The sequence below is a fragment of the Zootoca vivipara genome, chromosome 4 (genome assembly GCF_963506605.1).
Source record: "Zootoca vivipara chromosome 4, rZooViv1.1, whole genome shotgun sequence".
Taxonomy (NCBI): Eukaryota; Metazoa; Chordata; class Lepidosauria; order Squamata; family Lacertidae; genus Zootoca; species Zootoca vivipara.
This window is the reverse complement of record NC_083279.1, coordinates 62,032,056-62,054,412: the sequence shown is the minus strand read 5'-3', so window position 1 is coordinate 62,054,412 and position 22,357 is coordinate 62,032,056. Positions and strand designations below refer to the sequence as shown.

At 45.4% G+C, this 22,357-nt stretch overlaps 1 protein-coding gene across 1 annotated transcript; it reads right to left on the bottom strand.

Annotated features, from left to right (window-relative positions):
- Positions 1-590: 590 nt before the first annotated feature.
- On the bottom strand, positions 591-14,247 carry ACP6 (acid phosphatase 6, lysophosphatidic). Its single transcript, XM_035114594.2, has 10 exons — positions 13,788-14,247; positions 9,636-9,764; positions 9,424-9,554; positions 9,010-9,089; positions 6,353-6,440; positions 4,346-4,481; positions 2,223-2,323; positions 1,811-1,906; positions 1,208-1,367; positions 591-756 (listed from the first exon to the last, which is right to left on the bottom strand). Exons 1-10 carry the CDS (start codon positions 13,980-13,982, stop codon positions 643-645), a joined length of 1,230 nt encoding a protein of 409 aa, XP_034970485.1. The 5' UTR covers positions 13,983-14,247; the 3' UTR covers positions 591-642.
- Between the last annotated feature and the right edge of the window lie 8,110 nt (positions 14,248-22,357).

Sequence of the window (22,357 nt, the reverse complement as noted above, 5' to 3'; positions counted from 1 at the left end):
GACAGCAGCAAGGCCATATATAGGTGTCCTGGAATGAAAGTTAAGCTCCAGTAAAATGCCTTAATTGATGATTTTGAAAGACTAGTTTAGTGGTTCAGTTTAGCTGCTAAAGGACCACAGGGAACTTAAAACAAAGAGTGGCACTAGCTTCAGCACATTGAATGTCTTAGTGGAGCTCAAAAGCAAATGTAGTAGTAGGTGCAGAGTGGTTGGTGTCCAATTAATGTTCTCTTACTGATGGGCAATTTTCAGGAACCCCCTCCGTTTCTGGGTTGGGGTCTTTTGGAGCAGCTTTGGCTAGGGTCAGGGGTTATTTAAAATTGCCTTGTCTCCCCTTTTCACTGGTATATGCCTTCTGTCAGCAGACAGCCATCACCTGCAAGATTCCCTTAATTTAAAAAACTGGGTTACAGTAACAACTTTTTGGATATTAAGCCACCACCAACTCTTACCAGAGCCAGGGACCCAATTTCCAAAATGTAGCAGCAGCATCCATCCCTGTTATACTTTATATTACTTGAACTGTCCCGTTAGCAGAGTTAAACCACAAGCGAATGACACTTTTCTTTATGGCGTTTGAAAAGACAATGTTGTGAATAATGTTTTAGTATTACTAATCATTTATCTGTTCTACATCTCTTCTCACTGAGAGCAAAGCATTTTATATTCCTCTGGATTAGCACTGTAAGTTGAAAGGGCATTTAGAAAATCCTCCAGCGGACAGAGACCAGCCCTGCATCCTCTTGGAACCAGCTCCTGTGGAAAGACAAGACAAATCAACATTTACGTCACCAAAAAAAACTGCCATTACAAGAGGCCCTTGGGCAAAAAAACCCCAAAAAACCAAAACTTATACTTTGTGGTCCTCTCCAGATGCTATTAGACTCCTAATAGTACCAGTCAGTGGTCAGAGATGATGGGATTTGTAGTCTAGTAACAACTACAGGGCCTATCCTGACATACAGCATCAGTACTGTAACTAGCATCAGTACTGCCAGCCTTTCAAGGAGAAGAGAGTTGCTTTAAAGTTACCAAAAGTTAGCTTGAAACAGGTATAAGATCCCCACATTCCAGATTCAGTAATTTATCTGTTAACAGCCTTTGTATTTAGATGTAGTGGAAGCTAAAGTATGGGATTTGCCTCCTGCCCAAATCTCACTTGAGGTCCCATTTATATGTGTAACATCACCAGCATGGAGCCTCCTACCTCTCCATTGTAGAGCAGCCGTATAAACCAGTCCTTGGAACGCTGGTAAAGTTCTAGTGTCATGTCTGCTGCGTATGGAGGCCACTTGAAATCAAAAACCCCCAGAGCCAATAACAGTGGGAAGAGGGTAACATCATGAACAGCGTACAGAGCAAGCTTTCTAAAATAAGAGCACAAGTGACACAAATTCAGTCTTACTGATGACATATACACATTGTGTATTGCAGCTGCATTTACACTGAATCTCAAGTCAGTTGGTAGATGTAATAAGCTAAATTGAGAATTATCAGGGTAATAGCATTCCATCCTCTCATTTTGTTCTCTTGTCTTCCACATATGATGAGCACCTAGTTTGTATTCGTTCATATGAAACTGCTTTTGTGAGCCAAGTTCTACACAACTCCCGGTTAAAATTAGGATATTTACAAGTCACCTTTACCCAGTTAAAAATAAATACATAAATCTTAAATGGTACAATTGTCACTGTTCCATCAACTCCTGCTCCCCTTTGTCTGTCCCATTTCCCCTTTTAATGGTTTTAGCTTGTAGATGCTGCTCAATGAGATGTTCTGCCAATACCATAAATACCAATAATCTACATACCTGGCCTTGATTTCAGGAGAGGAAGGATCCATTGCCACCTTAATGTTCTTCTCTATCATATTGAGTAGAGGACCAACTGACATCTTGAGGGTCTCTCTAGTCAGAAATAAAACAGAAATCCATTAAAAAATGTTTCTAACAAGAGTTACAACATCTTTCTAAAGAGTTGCAACATCTTTTAACAGTTCTAGATAATGTTTCTAAAGAGTTGCAACATCTTTTAACAGTTCTAGATAACTGGCGGAACTTAGTAGGAACAGGAGCAGGTTTAAAAGTAAAGGTTCCTGGCTAGCAGAGACACACACAACTAGTCTGTACAAGAAGTCCATGTTTTAAAAAAGGAACAGTGATCCTGTGTTTTGTCTTGCAGTATGCCCGGCTTACCACCCATACCATCCCTGGGACTGCTCACCTTAAATTGGATTTTATGACATAAAGGAGTGAGTCTATAGCCCTCTGCTCAATCAGTTGCATGAAACTCTTCAGAATAGGGCAACTAGGCAGATCGTGTGCCTGAAAGACAGCATAGTGTTAATTAAAATAATAACTCTAAGGCTGCAGTGACAAATGGCACCACTACTTTAGATCAGGCATGGACACGCATGTGCTTATGGTTAGATATCATAACATGGACATGCACTTGGAACAAGTTGTGTTAGAGGACTGGCCTAGTTCCTTGTTAAGTCTAAAGACGAAGAACAATGTGAACACATAGATATATGAATAGTTATACTGTATTACTGTTACAATAAGCAAGTGAGTGATTCCCTTTAAAAACAACAACAACAAGCCTTTAGTTTTAACTTGGACAAGCTGAAAACATCTTCATGAAGTGGACAGATTTCAGTTCAAGACATACAGTATGAATGGTTCCGATTACCATTTCCTCCTATGTCTTATGTTAGCTACTACAATGCTGGCTGCCACAGTCAGGCAACGTGATTACCTGAAGGGTATCAATATTCATTTTGTTTATTTAACAAATTACTGCTTACTTCAAAAAGAAAAACCCAAGCAGTTTACAAAAGCAATATAAAAACAAACAGCAAGTTACATTTAAAAAATAAAATATAAAACCAGTAATTTTAAAACAATTGCATAATGGGTCAGTGCATCTGGCTGTTAACCAGAACGTTGGTGGTTCGAGCCCACCCTGGGACAGCGGTGGGCAGGATTCCTGTGTTGCAGGGGGTTGGACTAGATGACCCCTGGGAACCCCTTCCAACCATACAATTCTATGAGACTGGATCAGAAGGACAATAGCAGGATAGGGAAAGTTTACAACGAGGAACCTGGGTTTGATTTCATTTCATTTCCTACAAGTTTTAAGTATTCAGTTCAGTGAGGCGTATGGTTGTACAAAAATGGCTTTCAAACTCGGCTGCAGGAAACCCTGGGGTGGTTAGAAGCATCTCGGAGAAAGAAGCTCTGTAATGACGGTGCACAGCTTCTTCAGACGAATCCACAAAGAAAGGGAGCCCTGAATGTTGAAAGCACACATCTTTATTGCTGTTAAATGCTTTGCTTTTACTGATTGATAATTATACTGGTTTACCCAGCTAGAGCATTATTTTTCCCATTACAACATTTCTAGCCTACTCTATATGTATTGATCTCAGGATAAGATATAACAACAAAACAATCCTTGGCCACTTAAAAGCCTAAGCATCCGTAACAGTCATGTTCAGCATACAGTATTCAGTATGCCCTCTACTGTAACTGATGTAACCCCTTAAAATGTCTCGGTACGCAAGCTTTTCCCACATCCAATTTAATCTTTAGTGCCAAACCCAAGATAAAGTGGAGTAGCAGGCCTTTGCCAATATCCCACCTTGGACCACTTAAGAGTCTGGTTAGGTCCAACTTGGGATGTGTTATCTGTTCATATGATGCACTGGGGATCACTCTAATATTGGGGAAAGCACAGATACACCCTAAGGAGGGAATTACAGAATTGGGCCCAACCTCTGATATGCTAACTGCTTCATGTAACCTACTTCTGTGTCATCGGGTCCTAGGTAATATCTATTAAGAGAAATTCAGTGGATACAAGCTACTTTGGAGATTTTCATAAGCAAGGACAGCAAGAAAGAGCTTATATATTTTGCCAGTGTAAAAGGCAACACTTTTTTTTTTTGGATGGAGAGAAAGATAAAAAGGAAGTGTTAAAATTCAGACAATTAAGACAAAAGACAAAAAATGTGACGTTTGAAGAGGGAGTTGAAGGAAGATACATGGTTACCTCTCTTGCCAGAGCTGTCTTGGCCATTTTCCTATTTGCAACAAGAGCTACTCTGCTGAATAGTTGCTAGCACAGAAATGGTGAACACGTGGCACTCCATATGTTGCTCGACTACAACTCCCATCATCCCTGGGCATGGGGTATTCTGGCTTGGGCTAATGGGAGCTGGAGCCCATCAGCACCTGGGTGGTCACACTGCTCTACTGCCTTCACCACAGCTTCTCCCACAGACTTGCATGAATCACTTGGATGGCTAAAGAAAACAGGCTTCTTCCTATGAAGGCACAGCGTACCTGTTCTGCAAAAATGTTGTCAAAAAGGAGAAAGAAGTTCGCCCCATTCTTGCTGTCAAGGCCCATCTTCTCTTTAATGGTCTTCAGATCCTCTGCAATTCCTGGATGCACAAGAAGCATATTGGCCAGCCCCTCTCTATCAAAGAAAAACAAAAGATTCAGAATAATGCATAAATGGTAATCTGCACAAGCTACTGTCCTTGGATCCCCCTGCTTGTTAGAAGGGGGAAAGTGCAGGGCTGTTTGGCTTGAAATGATTGCTCGAGCAATAGACAACTAAATGCATCAGAATTACTGTATATACTCGTGTATAAACTGACTTTTTCAGCACATTTTTTATGCTGAAAAAGCCCCCCCCCCCGGCTTATACCCTTCCTTCTTCTGCCAGTTTGTGGTGTGGTGAACCAGCTTATACTCTCGAGTCAATAAGGCTTCCCAGTTTTTTGTGGTAAAATTAGGTGCCTTGGCTTATATTCGGGTCGGCTTATACTCTAGTATATATGGCAGTTACAAAAAAGCAAGAGGTCTTAAGCATGTGAAAGCAATTTTTCCTTGGTTGACTCAGATCTTTTTCAGGGCAAATAACTAAATAGCTCTTGCCTCACTAAGGCAGATGTTAATGACCAATGGCGCCCCAGATGTTGCTGGACGCCACCTCCTAACAGCCAGCATGGCCAGGAGGCCAGCAACATCTGGAAGGGACCACAGGTTAGCTGCACCATTGTATGAGAGTAGCCTATTGCCAGGGGCACCACGTTGGGGGGGGGCGCGGGGGACCAAGGCCACGGGGCATGCTTGCATCATGTGTGCACGCCACGCTAATGTTGCACGGCCCCAGGCCCTTCAGTTGCAGGGACAAGATGGCATGCTTGCCTACAGCCACCTTTGAAAATACCTAATTTTGCCACAGCTTTCCCTGAAAAGGAAACCGTTACGGATGCAGTTCTTAAAGGAGAAGCAGAATTGCATATGGGGTTGTTTTATAATATAGTGATGATAATAGCATCGTATTGGCTCTGCCAGGAGTTAGGGAATTGGCGTTCACTCTCTGTCCCATGGGCTTTTGACACAAGCGTGATCACACTTGCTTTTATTTGAGCTGACTGGGCACCAGTTACGCAGTTCACCGAATCACCAGAATTGTCAAGCAGCACATTGGAGAGCTGTTTCCCATCATAATCCCAGAGGAGCCTACAGCAAGCACATTAGCCGTTCCACAAAATGCAACCGGTTGCTACAGTATAAGTTTGGGGAAACAAATGCTATCATCTGAGTCGTTTAAATAGTCAAGCTGTAAGACGCAGAAGTATGGTAGGCTACTTCATAAGTTTTCATTCCAACTGCTTTTTTTTAATTTAAATTGTTTGAAAATAGTTATTCACAACATACAACTACTCTAACATACAATAAGAGCATGATTTGCTTTGGCTATTTTGTCCTCGTCTCGCAGTCTTCCACGTCAGCAGCTTTTAGGCTATGGCATGATCTGACACAATCATTCCCTAAGGAGACTTTTCCAATGGCATAAAAGGTGCGGGGAAAGAGGCAAAGTAAGAATGGCAAGCCTGGGCTTGCTTCACAGATGAACGCTGGAACTGTTCTGTGAGGGATGCAACAAGCCAACCGCCCCCAGGAAGTCAGGTGTCTTTCAGGTTCAAGCGTGTATGAAGGCTCAAACTGGAGCATGTGAAAATGTGCAGCTCCCCAGCCCAGCAAACCTTTGCACAAGTTCCTGATAAAGATGATTCTGAATGCAGCTCAATCCTCCTTGCAAGAGGAGGAGCAGGGGTGGCTAGGCTATGCCCCTCTGCCCAGTTTGAACACTTCTCACATATTCTTTTAAATACTTGGAACAGGTACAGAACCGTTCACAGGGTTTAGGGGAGCACATTGCTTTTGGCAATCAACTGATCTCGTGCATATAATTTAGGTCAAGGCCTTGCTGCAATAACTACTGCACTTTCTGTCTGCACACTGGAACCAGACAGAGAGTTTGTGGCAGGTTACCTGTTCAGGAGTTTCAGTCCATGGCAGTTCACTGGGTTGGGATAAAGGATTTCAGAGTCTGCTTCATCTGTAACTATGGTAATGGGTCCTGTACAAGACAAAAAACATTGAATCCACTTGCAATTCATGGTTTAAACTTTTGGGTTGTTGAGAATTAATTCAAACACATCTTGTACTGATTTAAAATCATTTATAATCCTAGGACAACCGCCTACCCATCTCGACCCTCGTTTGTGCAAAGCTCGTTAGGGAACTTCCCCTGCACTTGGGAGCATACAAGTCTATGCTCCCAATTACATTTGTGCTTCAAGCAAACATTAAATCATGCCTGCAAACTAATAAGGCAAGAGCCCACTGTGCTAAATGCTCAGCAAAGCACACTTATTAACACATGCCTTCAGATACTTGTTGGTGATATATTCTGCTCTTACACAGAACGACTTACACCACATGATTCTCTTACTTGTAAATTAATTTGCACCACAGCATGCCATTATCTTAATCAAAACAGTTTGTAACAGCCACCGTTATAAACATTGGGGTTTACAAAACCACAAGTAAGTGCAGCATTCTTCCCTTCCTAATCATTTCCCAATAATCAGGTTTAACACAATCAGAGTTTCTGCAAGAAACAGTGGTTTATGCACAAATGTTTTGGTAGCAGAACATTGCAATTTACTTAATCCTAGTATTAAACCTTTTGAGATTTAACTTGTTTGTTCGATTCTTCTTCCTGGTCTCTGTGCAGCTCCACATATAAGTATGGTGCCTGCTCAGAGCAGCATATAGAATCTTTGAGAGCAGGGTCGGTTATCTGTGGCCCTCTGGATGTGCTTGGGAATTCTAGCTCCCACCCGCGCCAGCCAGTAAGGGCAATGGCTAGTAATGGTGGGAGTGTTAGTCCAGCAACATCAAGAGGACCCAAGTTCTTTCTCTAAAGCTGGGCAACTAAAGGTTTTGAATAGAGGCTCAACCCTCAAGGTGCATGCCACAGGCAGTATGGCCTTTGCCTTCCCATTTGGTTTTGTTCTGGCTGCCAGTTAGTACAGTAGCATCATTCCGAACCTTCTCCTTAGGAACATGAAAAGAGCCAGCTGGATTAGCCAAGGGCCCATCTAGTCCACAATGGCTGTCCAGTTGCCTATAGCTGGGTCAGCCTTCCCCAATCTGGTCCCCCTATATGTTTTGAACCACAACTCCGATCATGGGAGTTGGGAGGAAGATGGAAGTAGCCAATTTCCCTCTCTGCCCCCCCCCACTTTCCTTCTCATTCTTTCTGCCTGCTTTGTCTCTTTATTTGTTCTGTAAATTTTGCATTTATTTATTATTTATATTCCGCCCTATATCCGGAGGTCTCAGGGTGGTTCACAGAATAAAGTCAAAATACAAAACCACAAAATACATAATCAAAATAAAAAACAACAACCCAATACCCCCCCAAATAAAACATTTTAAAAGGGCATAGAATGTCAATCAAAGGCCTGGTTAAAAAGGAAACATTTTTGCCTGGTGCCTAAAGGTGTATAATGAAGGCGCCAGGTGAAATTCCCTGGGGAGAGCATTCCACAGATGGGGAGCCACTGCAGAGAAGGCCTGTTCTTGTGTTGCCACCCTCTGGACCTCTCGAGGAGGCACACAAAGGAGGGCCTCAGAAGGAGGGACTGGGTAGGTTCATATGGAAAGAGGCGGTCCTTGAGGTATTGTGATCCTGAGCTGTTTTAAGGCTTTATAGGTCAAAACCAGCACTTTGTATTGGGCCTGGAAACTAATTGGTAGCCAGTGCAGTCAGACCAGGCTCAGTGTAATATGCTCAGACCATCTTGCTCCGGTGAGCAACCTGGCTGCTGAATTTTCCATCTCCTTTAGTTCTCAAGGGTAGTAGGGTGTCCATGGTGCAATGGGCGTGATGCAAGGTGTGCTGACTATGGGGGGGTCAAGATCTCTGCTGTATCAGAAACTCATGACTGATATTTGCCCTGCCTGGGTAAAGGGAGGCATGTAGATGATACCTGCATGCATTCACAAAGGCTTGTGAAGCAGGCATGCAGCAAGAGGTCTACTTGCCTTAGGGCAGTGTTGTGGGAGCACCAAGGGTCTGGGCCCTTCTGAGGCCAGCTCTGCAATATGCTACTAGCTCCTGGGCCAGATGCAGGTGCCACGGTGAGCTCACCTACTGAAAACGTTCCAAACAGCTGCACCCAGTTGCATGACTGTACAGATAAAAGCCCACCAACACCACGAACCTTGCAAACTACATCCTCTACCCTGGGAGTTGCAGCAAGGGAGCCAACATAGCACTCCTTTTCTGAGTAGTCACCAGTTCCTTCTAAACGTGAAATTCCTCATTTAGAGTGCAAGTGTAGCCTATCAGAATCCACTAGGGCAGTGTTTCTCAAGCTCAGGTCCCCAGCTGTTAGACTACAACTCCCATCATCTCTGGCCATCAGTCCTGCTAGATAGGGATGATGGGAGTTGTAGTCCAACAGCTGGGGACCCATGTTTAAGAAACACTGCACTAGGGTATGGTATAATAGACAGTGATAAACAGAAGACCTAGAAAGAGAACAGTGGTGTAAAGGGCAAGGATCTCTGTTAGGAGAGAGACTCCAAGGCAGGACTGCGAACAGAGGAGCAAGGAGCTCCCCTTCATTGCTGACCTTCTTTCTGCTGTTGAAACAGCCCAGCTAGCAAACACCGCGTGGACTCCAGATTCCGAACAATGTTAGTGGAACGGACACTGAAAGACAGAAGGCAGCCAATGAAATAGGGGCACAGTGGGCTGCTCCCTGTACAAACTGACACGGGGTGGGACTTGAGGGGTTTCAGCACTCTGTCGGCCACCAATATGGCAGTACCAAGTGCTGCTATGTTACTTGATGCCTGCTAATCTGCTCTAGCTGGAGATTCTTTGCATCAAACTGAACACAGTGCTGTGTGGGAGAAAGCAAGCGAGGACTTTGGATGAAACTTTGCTAAGGCTTATATGCCATGTGGCTGGGAGGGAGCAGAACAATCAGCAGGAAGGAGCAAGAAAGCTGTTAGGAAGGAAATTGGAGTGTTCGGAGACTCACAAGACCTCAGAAGGTTTGAATGCTGGCGAGAGGAAATGGGTCTCCTCAATGTAACGTCTCCTTAGCCGTTTTCCCAGCGCAAACATCTGCTGCATTCCTACTTTCGTCAGCTGGCCTGCATTCACTCCGCCCTGGGAAGAGAAAAGCTCTGTTGAATGGCTGAAAAAATAAATGGAGATGCAACATTTCCAAAGGAATACATGTTGAGTCACCTTCAGCACTGTTTTTTTGTAGCTTTCTTCGAAAGGAGAATAAGGCCTTGGCCCACCAGCGAGATTTGTTACTGTGTAGTCAAACTTTGTTTCGGCAGGGGTCTCCAAAAGAGCAGGGTCCCATGCCACCTGTTCCAAAAACAAGGATGAAGGAAAAGAAAAAGCATTTGAGTAGGCAACTGGGACCTTCAAGTAGCTAGAAGAGGCTGACAACCCACTACTGTGGAAAATCAAATTCATTTCAGTGGGCTTAGACACACGACAAACTCAGCAAGCTTGCTGCTAAAACATCTCATTCAACGCTCAGGCTGTGCTGCTGCAAAAGGAGCAGGCAGTGACACATTTCACAATCTTCTTACTCCAGGATTTTGAAACGTACAAAAACATCAATGTAGGCATACTTTCTGAGTGTGCCCATGCATGCTCTAATGCAGGCATCCCCAAACTGCGGCCCTCCAGATGTTTTGGCCTACAACTCCCATGATCCCTAGCTAACAGGACCAGTGGTCGGGAAGATGGGAATTGTAGTCCAAAACATCTGGAGGGCCGAAGTTTGGGGATGCCTGCTCTAATGTCTTGAAAAAGTGGCTGCAGCCTCAGCAATGTTTTTACAATAGCAGTAGGGAGGGCTCCTACTCCTGTGTTTGGAGAAGCAGTCAGAGCATGGCAAGGCCTTCTTGGCTGGCCCCTTTTTGTGTGTGTGACAAGAGGAGGAGGAGCAGCAGCAGCAGCAGCAAATAGCTTGTTCTTGTGTGTCATTCTCAAATTTTGACTTTGTGGAGGAGCAGGAGTGGGGTCAGCCTGTGGGGAGTTTGGGGTTTGCTTTGGAATGCTCAGAAGCCATAATGCAATGCATTGACTATGGGATGTGGGGGGTGGGCATGTGGACTGGAGTCTCCGTGTGCTCACCTGTGTCGCCATCCCTTCTTTTTATCCCCTCCCATTTTGTGTGTCTTTGTCTATTGTTCTCCTGCCTTGTGCTTGCTCTCCCTTCATAAGAACTGTGTTTCAAGTTAATTTACTGGGTAAGCCCTAATGAAATGTGCTGCACATGCCTTACGGACGCCAACATAAGGAAGTCTTGCGAAAATGGATCTCTGCAGAACTGCCAGGGCTAAAATACTCTATTCCGCTCTTTTGTTGGTTAAAAAGTCAACAGAGGATTGCTTGCAATTCTTCTAGCCAGGGTTACAAATACAGAGAACCAAGTCATGGTCTTTGCTCAATGCCTCAATTATAGCATCACCTATGGCAGGTGTTCCCACCCTGCTCACCTGATTTGTGGAGGATAAGGCTATCAATGGCCACCAGCTATGGAGGCTATGTTCTATCTCCACTGTCCGAAACAAAATACCTCTGAAGACCAGTTATTTGTGGTTAGAGCACTGTTGCACTCAGGTTCTGCTTATGGGACTCCCATGGGCATCTGGCTGGCCACTGTGAGAACAGAGTGCTAGACTAGATGGGCTTCATCCAGCAGGGCTCTTAAGTTATTAAACAGCTGGTCCTTAGAGGAGAAACTGGTAGGCTGGATGGGGGGCTCCCAATCCCTGCCTTATTCCAAGCACTTGCCTTTGGAAACACTGCAACACAGAAAATACAAATGAGGTTTGCACATATCTGGAATGTTTTAAATATCAGGGTTTCTCTGTATTCATCCTAAGAAGCATATCTGCCATCAATAGTTCTTGGCCACTTCCCCGGAAATTCCACTTTAAAGTGTATGAGTTTAGGAACTTAAAAAAGAGCAATCTCAATTTCTTCACAACTGCACTTCCTACTGATCTAGGTAGTAAATCTGTCAAATCTGTTCATCACCAGAAGTTATCACAAGTTGCCAGGTAGAGCCAAGAGAGGAACATGGCGCATAAGGAAAAATAAACACAACCGTTAATTCTATTCCAACTACAAAATCAAGAGGAAATGCAGATGTTGGGTAAGTGGTTCACAAAGTGGGTAAGTAGAAGTTGCAATGCCTTGTCTGTTTATGCAAGAAAGTGACACAGACAAACTTTGATCTGGTTGAAGCAGAGTGAAAAATTTCCAAATCTGACTATACAGGCTGATTGATGTTCACTGCTATCCTGCACTAATGCAAATGCATGTTTATGCATGCATCTCCTGAAGTTAAAAGGGCAAGAGGCAAGCACCCCAATCAAATTATTTATAGTACTTGGATAGTTAGCCTATGGGTTGGTAACATTCAAGATAGGAGGAGATGCACAAAACAAGGCTATAGAGAAGTAGCACTATAAATGAGTCTCTATTCTCACTAATCAATAGGCACATAACATACAATTTTGAATATTGCAGGGGTTGTATTCCAACTTCCTTCAGCACGGCCAGTGGTCAGGGATGATGATGGGAATTGTTGTCCAGCAATGTCTGGAGGACTGCATACTCCCCATCTCTGGCATACAGTTGCATTTACACCTTCCAGCACTCACAATTTGAGGCTGTAACACCCAGCTGGTAATGAAGGAAGCATCTCGTTGTTGATAGGGTGCAGAGCAGCCCAAGTTAGCACACCCCACCAGTATGAATGGCAGGTATTAAGCAAGTGACCACAATAGAGTTGACCTCACATGGAACTCATTCCCTTAGCTCTGCAGCAGCCCACATTTTAACATAATTCCCACGTTTGTTTCCATGTTCCCTAAATTTTAGAGAATGCCAAGGCATTCTGGGGCAAATAGCCACTTTATCACATTGTGGGTTGGCGGTATAAAGGTGTATTATTGCTGTACCTTCTGTACTTTGGCCTGTGTTCCGCTTGGTGGCTACTGGCACTGAACAAAGCCAAATTTCCCACCTATGCTTCACCTGCTGCCTCGTGAATATACCCACACTGACAGCCCTGAGCTAGTAAGCTCAGCAACCTCTGCTGCTCCTCGGACCACTTCTGCTTCCTCCAACCTGCTCCTAACGTGCCAAATGGCTTTTTAGCTCAGCTGATAGGAATTGATTGCTGTTAGCACCAGGAATTTCCAAGCCCAGGGCATCTTCTGCTCCACTAGAATTTCTGCATGAACATGCCTGATAATTATTTGGCAAGCTGCTGCATTTCATGCCCATTTACAGCACTGGTAATACATTTTTAAAAAACATACCTAGCAGGGTTGTTACAAAGATCAGTGAGACAATGTAGCAGAGATGGTTTGAACACTCAAGGATACCATGTTCCTTTAATCCCCCCTCCTTTTACTACTATCACAACCAGGCATCCCCAACTAGCTGTTTCCCACCAGTGTGAGGCTTGCCTGTGTTGCCCAGATCCAGGGGCAGCATCAGAGGGGGAGGTACCAGGGGGCTCCACTCACTTGCACACTTGCACAGCCTCCTGGCCCTCCTTTTGTCATTGCCTACCTGCGCTCTTAGGAACAGGAAAGTTGCAAAGCATCAGCTGTGCATGCAGGAAGTCCCAAGGTCAACCTTGGGCGTTCTCAGGTAGGACTGGGGAAAGCTCCTGCCTGAAGCTCCAGTGTAGACAACAGATCAGTGGTCTGTAGATCTTCCTAGCCAGCAAACGGCGAGGAGAGCAAAAGGGGTCCCCACCTTGTGCTTCTCACATGGGTGGTTGTGTGGATGGGTGCATGTTTGTGCGTGTGCGCAAGTGAATAGGCAGCGGAAGTGTGTGTGTGCTGGGGTGCTGACAAATAAAATATGGGAGGCAGGTGACCCCACCCCCATATAATTGATCACAAGGCACTGCAGACACACACACTATTTGAATCACAATGCCCATCAACTTGGGGGACAGCCACGTCAAATATTTTATTGGGAGCAAATAATATTTTATTGGGGGGACCTAGGAGTTGGCACCTATGGCAGGGGCAAGAAGCCAAGAGGGGTCGAGTCAACCCAGGGAGGGGTATATTGCTGAATGCCCCCCATGGCCCTTGTTTTTGGGAAGGGCCAGAGGGAAAGGGAAGAGGCATGTATGTATTGAGTGCATTATTTCTGCATGGGGTTCAAGGCGGCACAGATGGTTTCCCCTCTCCCTATTTCATCCCGACGACGACCCTGGGAGGCAGGTTGGGCTGGACGGCAGGCACTGCCTGGCCCAAGGTGACCGGGTGGTGGCCGAGTGCGGACGGCGAGCCCTGCTCTGCCAGCTCCGTCCCTTTCCCCGCAGCCCCGGGGCCCCCTCACCTGCTCCACATCGGGGATGGGTCTCAGCGGAGTGCGGGCGCCGTGCCGGAAAAGAACCTGCACCAGCTTCAGCTCCAGCGGGTCGTCGCCGCCGCGCGGCGCTTTGCTCCTCCTGGGCTCGGCCAGGGCTCTCCTCTTGCTCGCTACGCAGTACGCCAGGGTGCCTAAGATGCCCACGCGAGCCCAGAAACTCATGCTGACCGAGTCCGAGGGCGGGGAGCGGAGTTAGGCAGCTCGCCGCTTGCGCAGCTGCCGGCAGAGTTGCGAAAGCAAAAGTTGCTGTTGCTACTGTTGCCTCACGGGAAGCCCGCCTTCCTCTTCCAGGGCTGGCGCGAGGAAACGCCGAGGCTCGCGGAACAGAGACCTCCTCCCTCCTCCCCCAGTTCAGCAACGCCGCCCGCGTGCACAGACGCTCGTGGGCAGGAGACTCGGCGCCACCCCCAGGAGGACCCTGGGAAATGCGGTTTCTTCAGCAGGGCGCCTGCCCCGGCCAGGAGCCACCAGAAGACTACATCTCCCAGCGGGCGTCGGGGCGCTTTTCCCCAGCCGGTCACGTGTATGACGTGGGCGTTCCCACGGCCAGGCTTGTAAGCATGTTGCAGCCGGCGAAGGGGGAAGGACATCTTTGCCTTCGGGCTTAATCCGCCCTCTGGTTGGTCTCTCTGCAGCAAACATGAGTGGCAGTGTGATCTGTGAGATGTCTCGCATCTCTCCCCAGGACCGTTCACTTGAACTCATACGGGCGATCTTGTTTTATTCGTCTTATTTATGCTCTCCCATCTTGCTGGGTTTTGCAGTGTGTCCAGTTTTCAAATTATTAGTGAATGCGTAGGACACTTTATTCTGCTTTGCCCAGTTAGCTGCCATTCCTTGCCTCTGGGAAGTTCTGAACACTTTCAGTCGCATCCCATGTATGCAAGTCCAAATTTGTTCAGTGGAATTTACTTGCATAAACTCTTTTCCCATGGGGGGGAGTGGGGGGAATGCATAATGGATTCGCAAAACATTTGTATGTGCTTTGTATTTATACTATACATTTATACTATAAATGTAGATTTAGAAAGTATTTCTTTAAATAGGAAAACAGGACATTTCACCACAGTGTGGAAGACTATGATCAACCAGCTGTCCAGGTGCTAACTGTTGATGAGCAACTTCCAAAGTCCCTGCTTTCCATTCTTAAAGTTCTTGCGCAGATCAGAACTGACTTATTCTCAGTGGCTCCAACTGAGATGTATGGGTCAACCTGTATGGGATGCCACTGAGAGGGTGGTGAGTCGCAAGACCTATTCCAGATGCTGGGATCACCAGAAGCAAGAGTTTCTGCAATATACATGCATGCCCATCAATTTCACCCATAAAGGAACAATGCTGGCATCTCATTTGATTATACTGGCATAGGCACACACACCTGGCAAATACAGTATACTTCTGAATTGCTGGAAACCACAGGGAGGTGAGAGAGCTGCTGTGCTGAGATACTGCTTGTGGGCTTCCCATAGGCATCTTTTAACTTAGCTTTTAACTTAGCTGGTCCTGTCACTGTGCCGAGGACATTCCCCACAAACCAGAGGCTTCTGGGGACGGATGTATTTTCACTTCATGCATTCTATGTCTTTGTCCATTCTCTCACCTTTTCCCCAAAGCCCTGCTGCTGGTGTCAAGGAAAGGAGGAGGTAAGAGAAGCAGTATCTAATACAGGCATCCCCAAACTTCGGCTCTCCAGATGTTTTGGACTACAATTCCCATCATCCCTGACCACTGGTCCTGTTAGCTAGGGATCATGGGAGTTGTAGGCCAAAACATCTGGAGGGCCGCAGTTTGGGGATGCCTGATCTAATATGAAATCATAATGTGGGTTTGCATAAAGTGTTCAAAATCTTTTTGTCCACTAGAGAGCAATAGTGGGATTTGGAAATGGATTGCACTGCTCAATAAAAACTCTTCTGTTGGGTAGAAACCAAGATTGGAAAACAGTTCCTTCTCCTTTTAAGTGGCAGAAAACAAAGCAAGATTTCTCATCCAACCAAGCTGGATAATTCATGGTCTATGCATTTAAGCAGTAGGCAAACTCTGCAGTGTAACAAAATGTTCCTGGGTTTAAACCGAATGTCCCAGAGACAGTCTCTGCACCCAGAGGGCTGGGGGGAGAGGGTGTCACGGGGAAAGAACTAGATAAGGAAAGTAATCTTCCTTCGTGTCAACAGGCAATCATAAAAAAACATTTAGCAGCTGACAGTTCCTTGTAAATAATATTTTATCAATGCAGAGCAGCTCCACCCCCAGGTTCCTTTCAAAACCTGCACATGAGAATGAGGGAAAATGAGTGATGGTAGATAGCTACCACGCAGTAGGAGGGTGCTAATAATTTGGCACATTGTAGTGGCAATAGACCTATAAGCAGTCAGAGGTGCATATGGGGGCCACGTATGAAATGTGTGCATATGTGTGTGTGTGTGTGAGAGAGAGAGAGAGAGAGAGACAGACAGACAGACAGACAGACAGACAGAGAAATTGATCTGGTTGATGATGGGAAAGCAGTGCAGAGAGTGTGTGCGCACATTCTGAACTAGGCAAGTTTCTCAAATATTGTGTGTATATGGAGAAGATCCAGCATTTAATCGGAAGAGGTGCATTTTCATAAATATTGCCTTGAATGGGTCGGTATAATTGATAAAAAAATGTTTTGAAGCCCTATGACATTTTAATTGTGAACTGTTTTATTGTGACTTCAGTAAAGGCTGAGCATTTCCACCTGCTCTGCTCCATTAAGAAGCTGTTATTTAGGCAGTTGCCTTCAGGTGGCTGCCAGAGGTATTATGCCAAAGGGAAAGAAACTGGGGAGCCCTCCAGACTGGTCTTTTATCACAGATGTTTCCGCAACATGCTCTTGACACAATAAGACTGTATTAGTGGTGGACTTATTCTGCTTTAGGTTGTTCTACAATGCTTCCCCAATGCTGCCACATTATTTCTACCTGGAGGGGATATAGCGCAACAAAAGTGAGACAAAAATGAAATGGGGTAGTTGTGATATTAAAACCTATGGGCTTTCAGCAGGAAGTTAATGAATATGGACTGATCAGAAACTTAGCAATGTGACCACCCTAAAACTTTGGCAGGTTCAGACAGTATTGAAAGTGGGATCACAAATAATCATGAACGCACAATAAAAAGGATGTCCGGAAGGGGCCCTTGGTAGTTCTTCAATGGTCACCCATCCAGACACTCACCAGAGCCAGAGCCTGCTTAGCTTCAGCAAGAATGTTGGCCTCATGTACCTTCAGACCTGGGAAATTTGTACGTGAAGGAACTATTACAAAGACTATTACAAAATCCCATTGTTTCTCATCCATTTCTCAGGTAGCTGGGGAAGTTTGTATAACAAAATAGGCGTCTCTCCACTTACACTCGTGTGACTTGCGCATGACTTGTGGTCTCTCCCAACTCTATGATTCTATGACACCGCATACATGTGGGCATTGGGAAATAATTAAATCAATTTAAACTGCAAAAAGATGAGGAATGTGGGGAAATGGCTTGAAAAGTGTGGGAAAACATCTAGTAATCCAAAACACTTTGGAGTACCAGTCTACTTGTCTACTTCTGAATCACAGCCAGGAACTTTGAGGTGCCGATCTACCCCATTTCTTCTTGTTTGCACATTGTCCTTCAGTGACGAGGAAGACTGAGAGCCACCATTCATGATAGTCTGGTGAGTGCTGCTGGTTTTTAAAAGGGGGTTTCAAGGGTTTCCAGAGCTTTTACAGGCTTTTTCTGTGGTGTTCCCCACTACAGTATATGCAATTTCACATATACGCCCGGTACCCAGGAATGTAACCTCCATGCCTGTATGTTCAATCTTAAGCATTTATTTGCTGTCATATGTTTGTTCCAATGTGTAATGGTGTTGAAAAGCCTTCAGTCATTTTAAAGGCTTGAAAGGTAGTAGATTCCCACTGCTGATACACCCAACAAGCAATTGATGTCAATAAAGTTTAGTACTCCTATGTGGACCATGTTTCTCATCCCCTTCTGAACTGCTTTCTGTTTCCATTGCCACCCCAGTACTGGACATGGGTGGGGATCCAGCAATGTATAAAGAGGGCTTTAGCCTTGTCTTAGGGATCATGGTATGCACATTCAAGACATTGCTGGTCTTCCCAGCTGTTGCATGTGTGTTATTTTCAGAAGCTCAGTAATCCCTGGGGGGTCATGGGTGGAATTGTGTGAATATGCCGGGTAGCTGAGGTGCAGAGGCTCTGGGAGTTCCTAAGGCAAGAGCATTTCAAAGAGATTATATCAATTTGCAGCCTAGCAGAATCTTGAAGAAAAGAGCAAAAGATTGGGTAAGAGTAGGCATGACTTTTTGAAGGCAAGATACTAAAGAAGAAAAAAGAGGTTGCAATCCTATAATACTTTCCTGGGAGAATGCCCCATTCAACTCAGTGAGATTTCCGAATATAGACAGGTATAGGATTGCAGTGCAGATCACCACTGGAATGCATAGGTTCCTTCCAAAGGGCTGTAGGAATACACTGGATTTATGAATGGCCATGGTAATGCCTTAAATTAAACCAAGGGTGTGACCCATTTTGAGTTTTGTTTCCCAACAGCACCTGTCTCTCTCTTAACAATATCTATTTCCCCACTTCTGAACATATTTTTAGCAGATGTGGCTCCAACTGATTTGAAAGATGCTGCAGATTACAACAGTGCCTGGCCAAGACAGCCAGAATAGTTATGTTTGTCAAAGTTTCCATTATAAATCTCCTTTTTTTGGAAAGGTTTATAACTTCTCGTTCTATTTGTAGCTCACAAATACCCTCTTAACTTCTTTCCCTCTCTCTGTCTCTCTTTCTCTTGCTGTGTTCCTGCCCACTGAGGGTTATCAGTTAGGCTTGAAATGGGTTTTTCTGAAGTTATCAGGAATTGTTGAATTTTTGGATGTCATCACCTTTACAATACATGATCATCAGACAAAGTCAACTGTGTTTTTCTGCCAAGCAGACTGCGATTGGCAGAAGAAGAAGAAGAAGAAGAAGAAGAAGAAGAAGAAGAAGAAGAAGAAGAGTAGTAGTAGTAGTAGTAGTTTGGATTTGATATCCCATTTTATCATTGCGTGTCGAGGTCCCCAAACCACCCCTCAAATAATTCACACCAAAGACAGAATTTTTGTTTTGGGTTTTTGGCACAAATTTGGCCACAACTTTCTTAAAATACAAAATATGTGAGTGGTTGCGTAGGCATTGGTTCACCAACTGTCCCCTAAGGACAGAACTAACCTTAAGTCAGCAAGGGGAAACCCTACAGGGAGAGACAGGGAGCCAGGTGTGCTAGCCCTCCCCTCTCCCTTCAGGCTCCCAGGGGCTCTCACGCGGCCCTGGCCCCCGACCGGGGGTTACGGACATTGCATATTGAGCCCCTGTATTCCTGAACGGAATTTTCCCTACACACAGGCATTAACTTGAGGGGCTAACACAGTCAACATATACCCTCATACAGCAAACCAAATAACCAATGCCTAACCGCCAATCTTACAAGTTGTGACCATTTGCTATGCAGTAGGCAAAAACCACATGGCACCAGCCAATAAGCCAAATGGAAAAATTCCTACCGGGCCCCTGGCCAAGCAGATGACCCCATGATAGGCACAGCAAGCTCAACACAGAGGCCTAAACATAGGGAGGGAGGGCGGGTGATCCAAAGTACGCTGCCAAAGAGGAGGAATAAACCACGTGCCTGCCTTTTATACCCCTGGCTGTCCTTCTGAAATTGAAACATGCTTCCCCCCCCAACAACAGCCTGGGTCCAATCAGAACGGTGGCCAACTCATAGCCCCTCCCCTGCAACTCTGGGGTAGTTTTGCTAGGCCCCCACCGCAACACATGCTCTCCATGAAGGAGAACCCGCACTACCCGAAGGAGTCTCAACTCAAAGCGGCTAACATTCTCCTTTCCCTTCCTCCCCCACAACAAACACTCTGTGAGGTGAGTGGGGCTGAGAGACTTCAAAGAAGTGTGACTAGCCCAAGGTCACCCAGCAGCTGCATGTAAAGGAGTGGAGACGCGAACCCGGTTCCCCAGATTACAAGTCTACCACTCTTAACCACTACACCACACTGGCAGCAGGTTGGTCTCCCTCCTGACAATGTTCTTGGGCAGGGCCGACCCAGCCATTAGGTGAGGTGACGCCCATGCCTCAGGCGGCAGAAGTCCCAAGACACTCTTGCCCTCCATGGGGTGGAGAAGTGGCACTAACATTGGCGAGATCTTACTGGAAATCAGTGATGCAGGCGGTGGCAGCAGCAGGGCAAGGTGGCACTTCCCATTTTGCCTCAAATGGTGAAACAAATTGTGCCAAAATGACCCTGTTCTTAGGTAACGCTGGAAGTGCCCTGGTCAGGAGGGAGGTAAATGCTTGGTTAGGCAACCACCCCAGAACTAGCAGTAGAAAGTATTATAAGCTTAATTTTCCTGAAGGTGTCTCTGCCTCAGAGAGACAGACGTCTTCCTTCTTCAGGAAGAAGTGGCACAAAGAAGGGGGTGCCCCCAATCCCCCCCCCACAGGAAGGCGACCTTTAAATGTCCATCTTCTGAGTTCCAGAAGGTCCCCTTTCCCCCCTTTCTCTCCCCAGTCCAACCCACCTTCTTCAGTTCTAATCAATTTCTTTCCTCTATTCAGTACTTTCCAGGTACTTATACAAATTTGAACTAAATCACACAGTTGAACTATGGAGTTCATTTCCACAAGGGGCAGTGACAACCACCAGATAAGATGGCTTTAGAAGAGGATTAGACAAATTCATAAGACTATCCACAGCTACTAGCCATGACTGCTGATGTCTCACTGTCAGAGGCAGTGCACTTCTGAACACCACTTGCTGGGAACTGGTGGTGTGGAAAGTGTTGTGGTGCTCAGGTTCTGATGGCAGGTGTCCCATAGGCATCTCATTGACCACTGTGAGAACAGGATGTTGGACTAGAAGGGCCTTTGACCTGATGCAGCAGAGCATCTCCTGCGTTCTTATAAGATTCCAATCTAAATTACAGAGAAAACAAACCACTGATACCCAGAGGTGGAGCTAGCTGCTCCGGCACGCGGAGCGGCACACATGCTGCGCACCAGGGGGTGGGGCTAGCAGCCCGCAGCGAGCGGTGAGTGTCCCAGGGGGCGGGGGGCGATGTCACCCACTCAGGGATGACACACCCAGGGAGGACCGCCCCCTTCCTCCGACACTGCTGATATCTGGTATGGTATCATTCAAATGTATGTACTAATTTAGCATGGCCAGTTTGCACAGCCCTGGAGGTTCTTCTACCGCAAAGTACTCGTCTGTTTCATAGATCTTTCCACAGAGATGTAGGAAATTTTGAATGTAAACAATGGCTTTGAGGGTCTGGAAGGAGATGAGTGTCAGCTAACGGGGACTTTGAATAGATGTGTGGTAAGAATTCACCTCTACAACACCTTGTTCGCTAACCAGGTGAGGAGCAACCACATTTTGAATAAACCACAGAACCAGGGAAACTGTTTTCAAGTACAGTGGTACCTCTACTTACGAATTTAATGCGTTCCGAACACACATGTGTAAGTCGAAAAAAATTGTAAGTCGAATCCCATAGGAATGCATTGGGAGAAAAAATTCGTAAGTCAAAGCAACCCTATCTAAAAATTCGTAAGTAGAAAAAATCCTATCTAAACCGCATCCAAGATGGCGGACGGAGCTCCATTTGTAAGTGGAAAAATTCATAAGTAGAGTTATTTGTAAGTAGAGGTACCACTGTAACAAAGTGCAGTGCCAAGTGCAGTGGTGGTTGTTTTCTGCAGGGGAGAGTGTGGATTTAGGTTATCAATCAGTCTTACCAACAGGCTAAAAAACAGTTTCTATCCGTGGGCTGTTAGGCTGCTGAATGGAAAAATAATATAGTGCAACTATAGGGGTTGGTATGTTGTGCGACAAGCACACAGAGTGCAATGAGATTGAGTGTTTTGGGGGGGAGAGGCTCGGTTAATTTCATTGTACACAGGTTGTACATTGACAATAAAGGTATTATTATTATTATTATTATTATTATTATTATTATTATTATTATAGAACTGTCATGGCTCCCCCAGATCCAAATTCACTAACACATTTCTGTAGCTACTTTTGTAGAAAGAAAAATACATGGGGAGTTCAAATTATTTCTCTCCCACATAGTATTTCATTTGATGCAGAGAAATGCTAGGCTATTTGAAGGAATTACAGAGAACCTTTGTACCTGTGTAGTTACCATTGATTTCATGGGTTTGTGATGAGTGTGCATCCCCCCCTCCTCTTCTCGAATCGTTTCTGTTTCTCTTTGAAGCTCTTGGCTTCAATTCTGAATTCCGTACTTGCGTAGCTCAGGCTCAGCAATGGCATTTGGGTCTCAACAGCTGATCATCAGACAGCTTTAGAATCAGTGCTACAAAATAGTTCAGAGTGGGGTGGCATTCCACATTAGAAGGAGCATAGGAAAATCCATGGCAAAGTAGGTCAACACATGGGCAGGACCCCCAGTTCAGCCCACAAATCAAACAGCCAA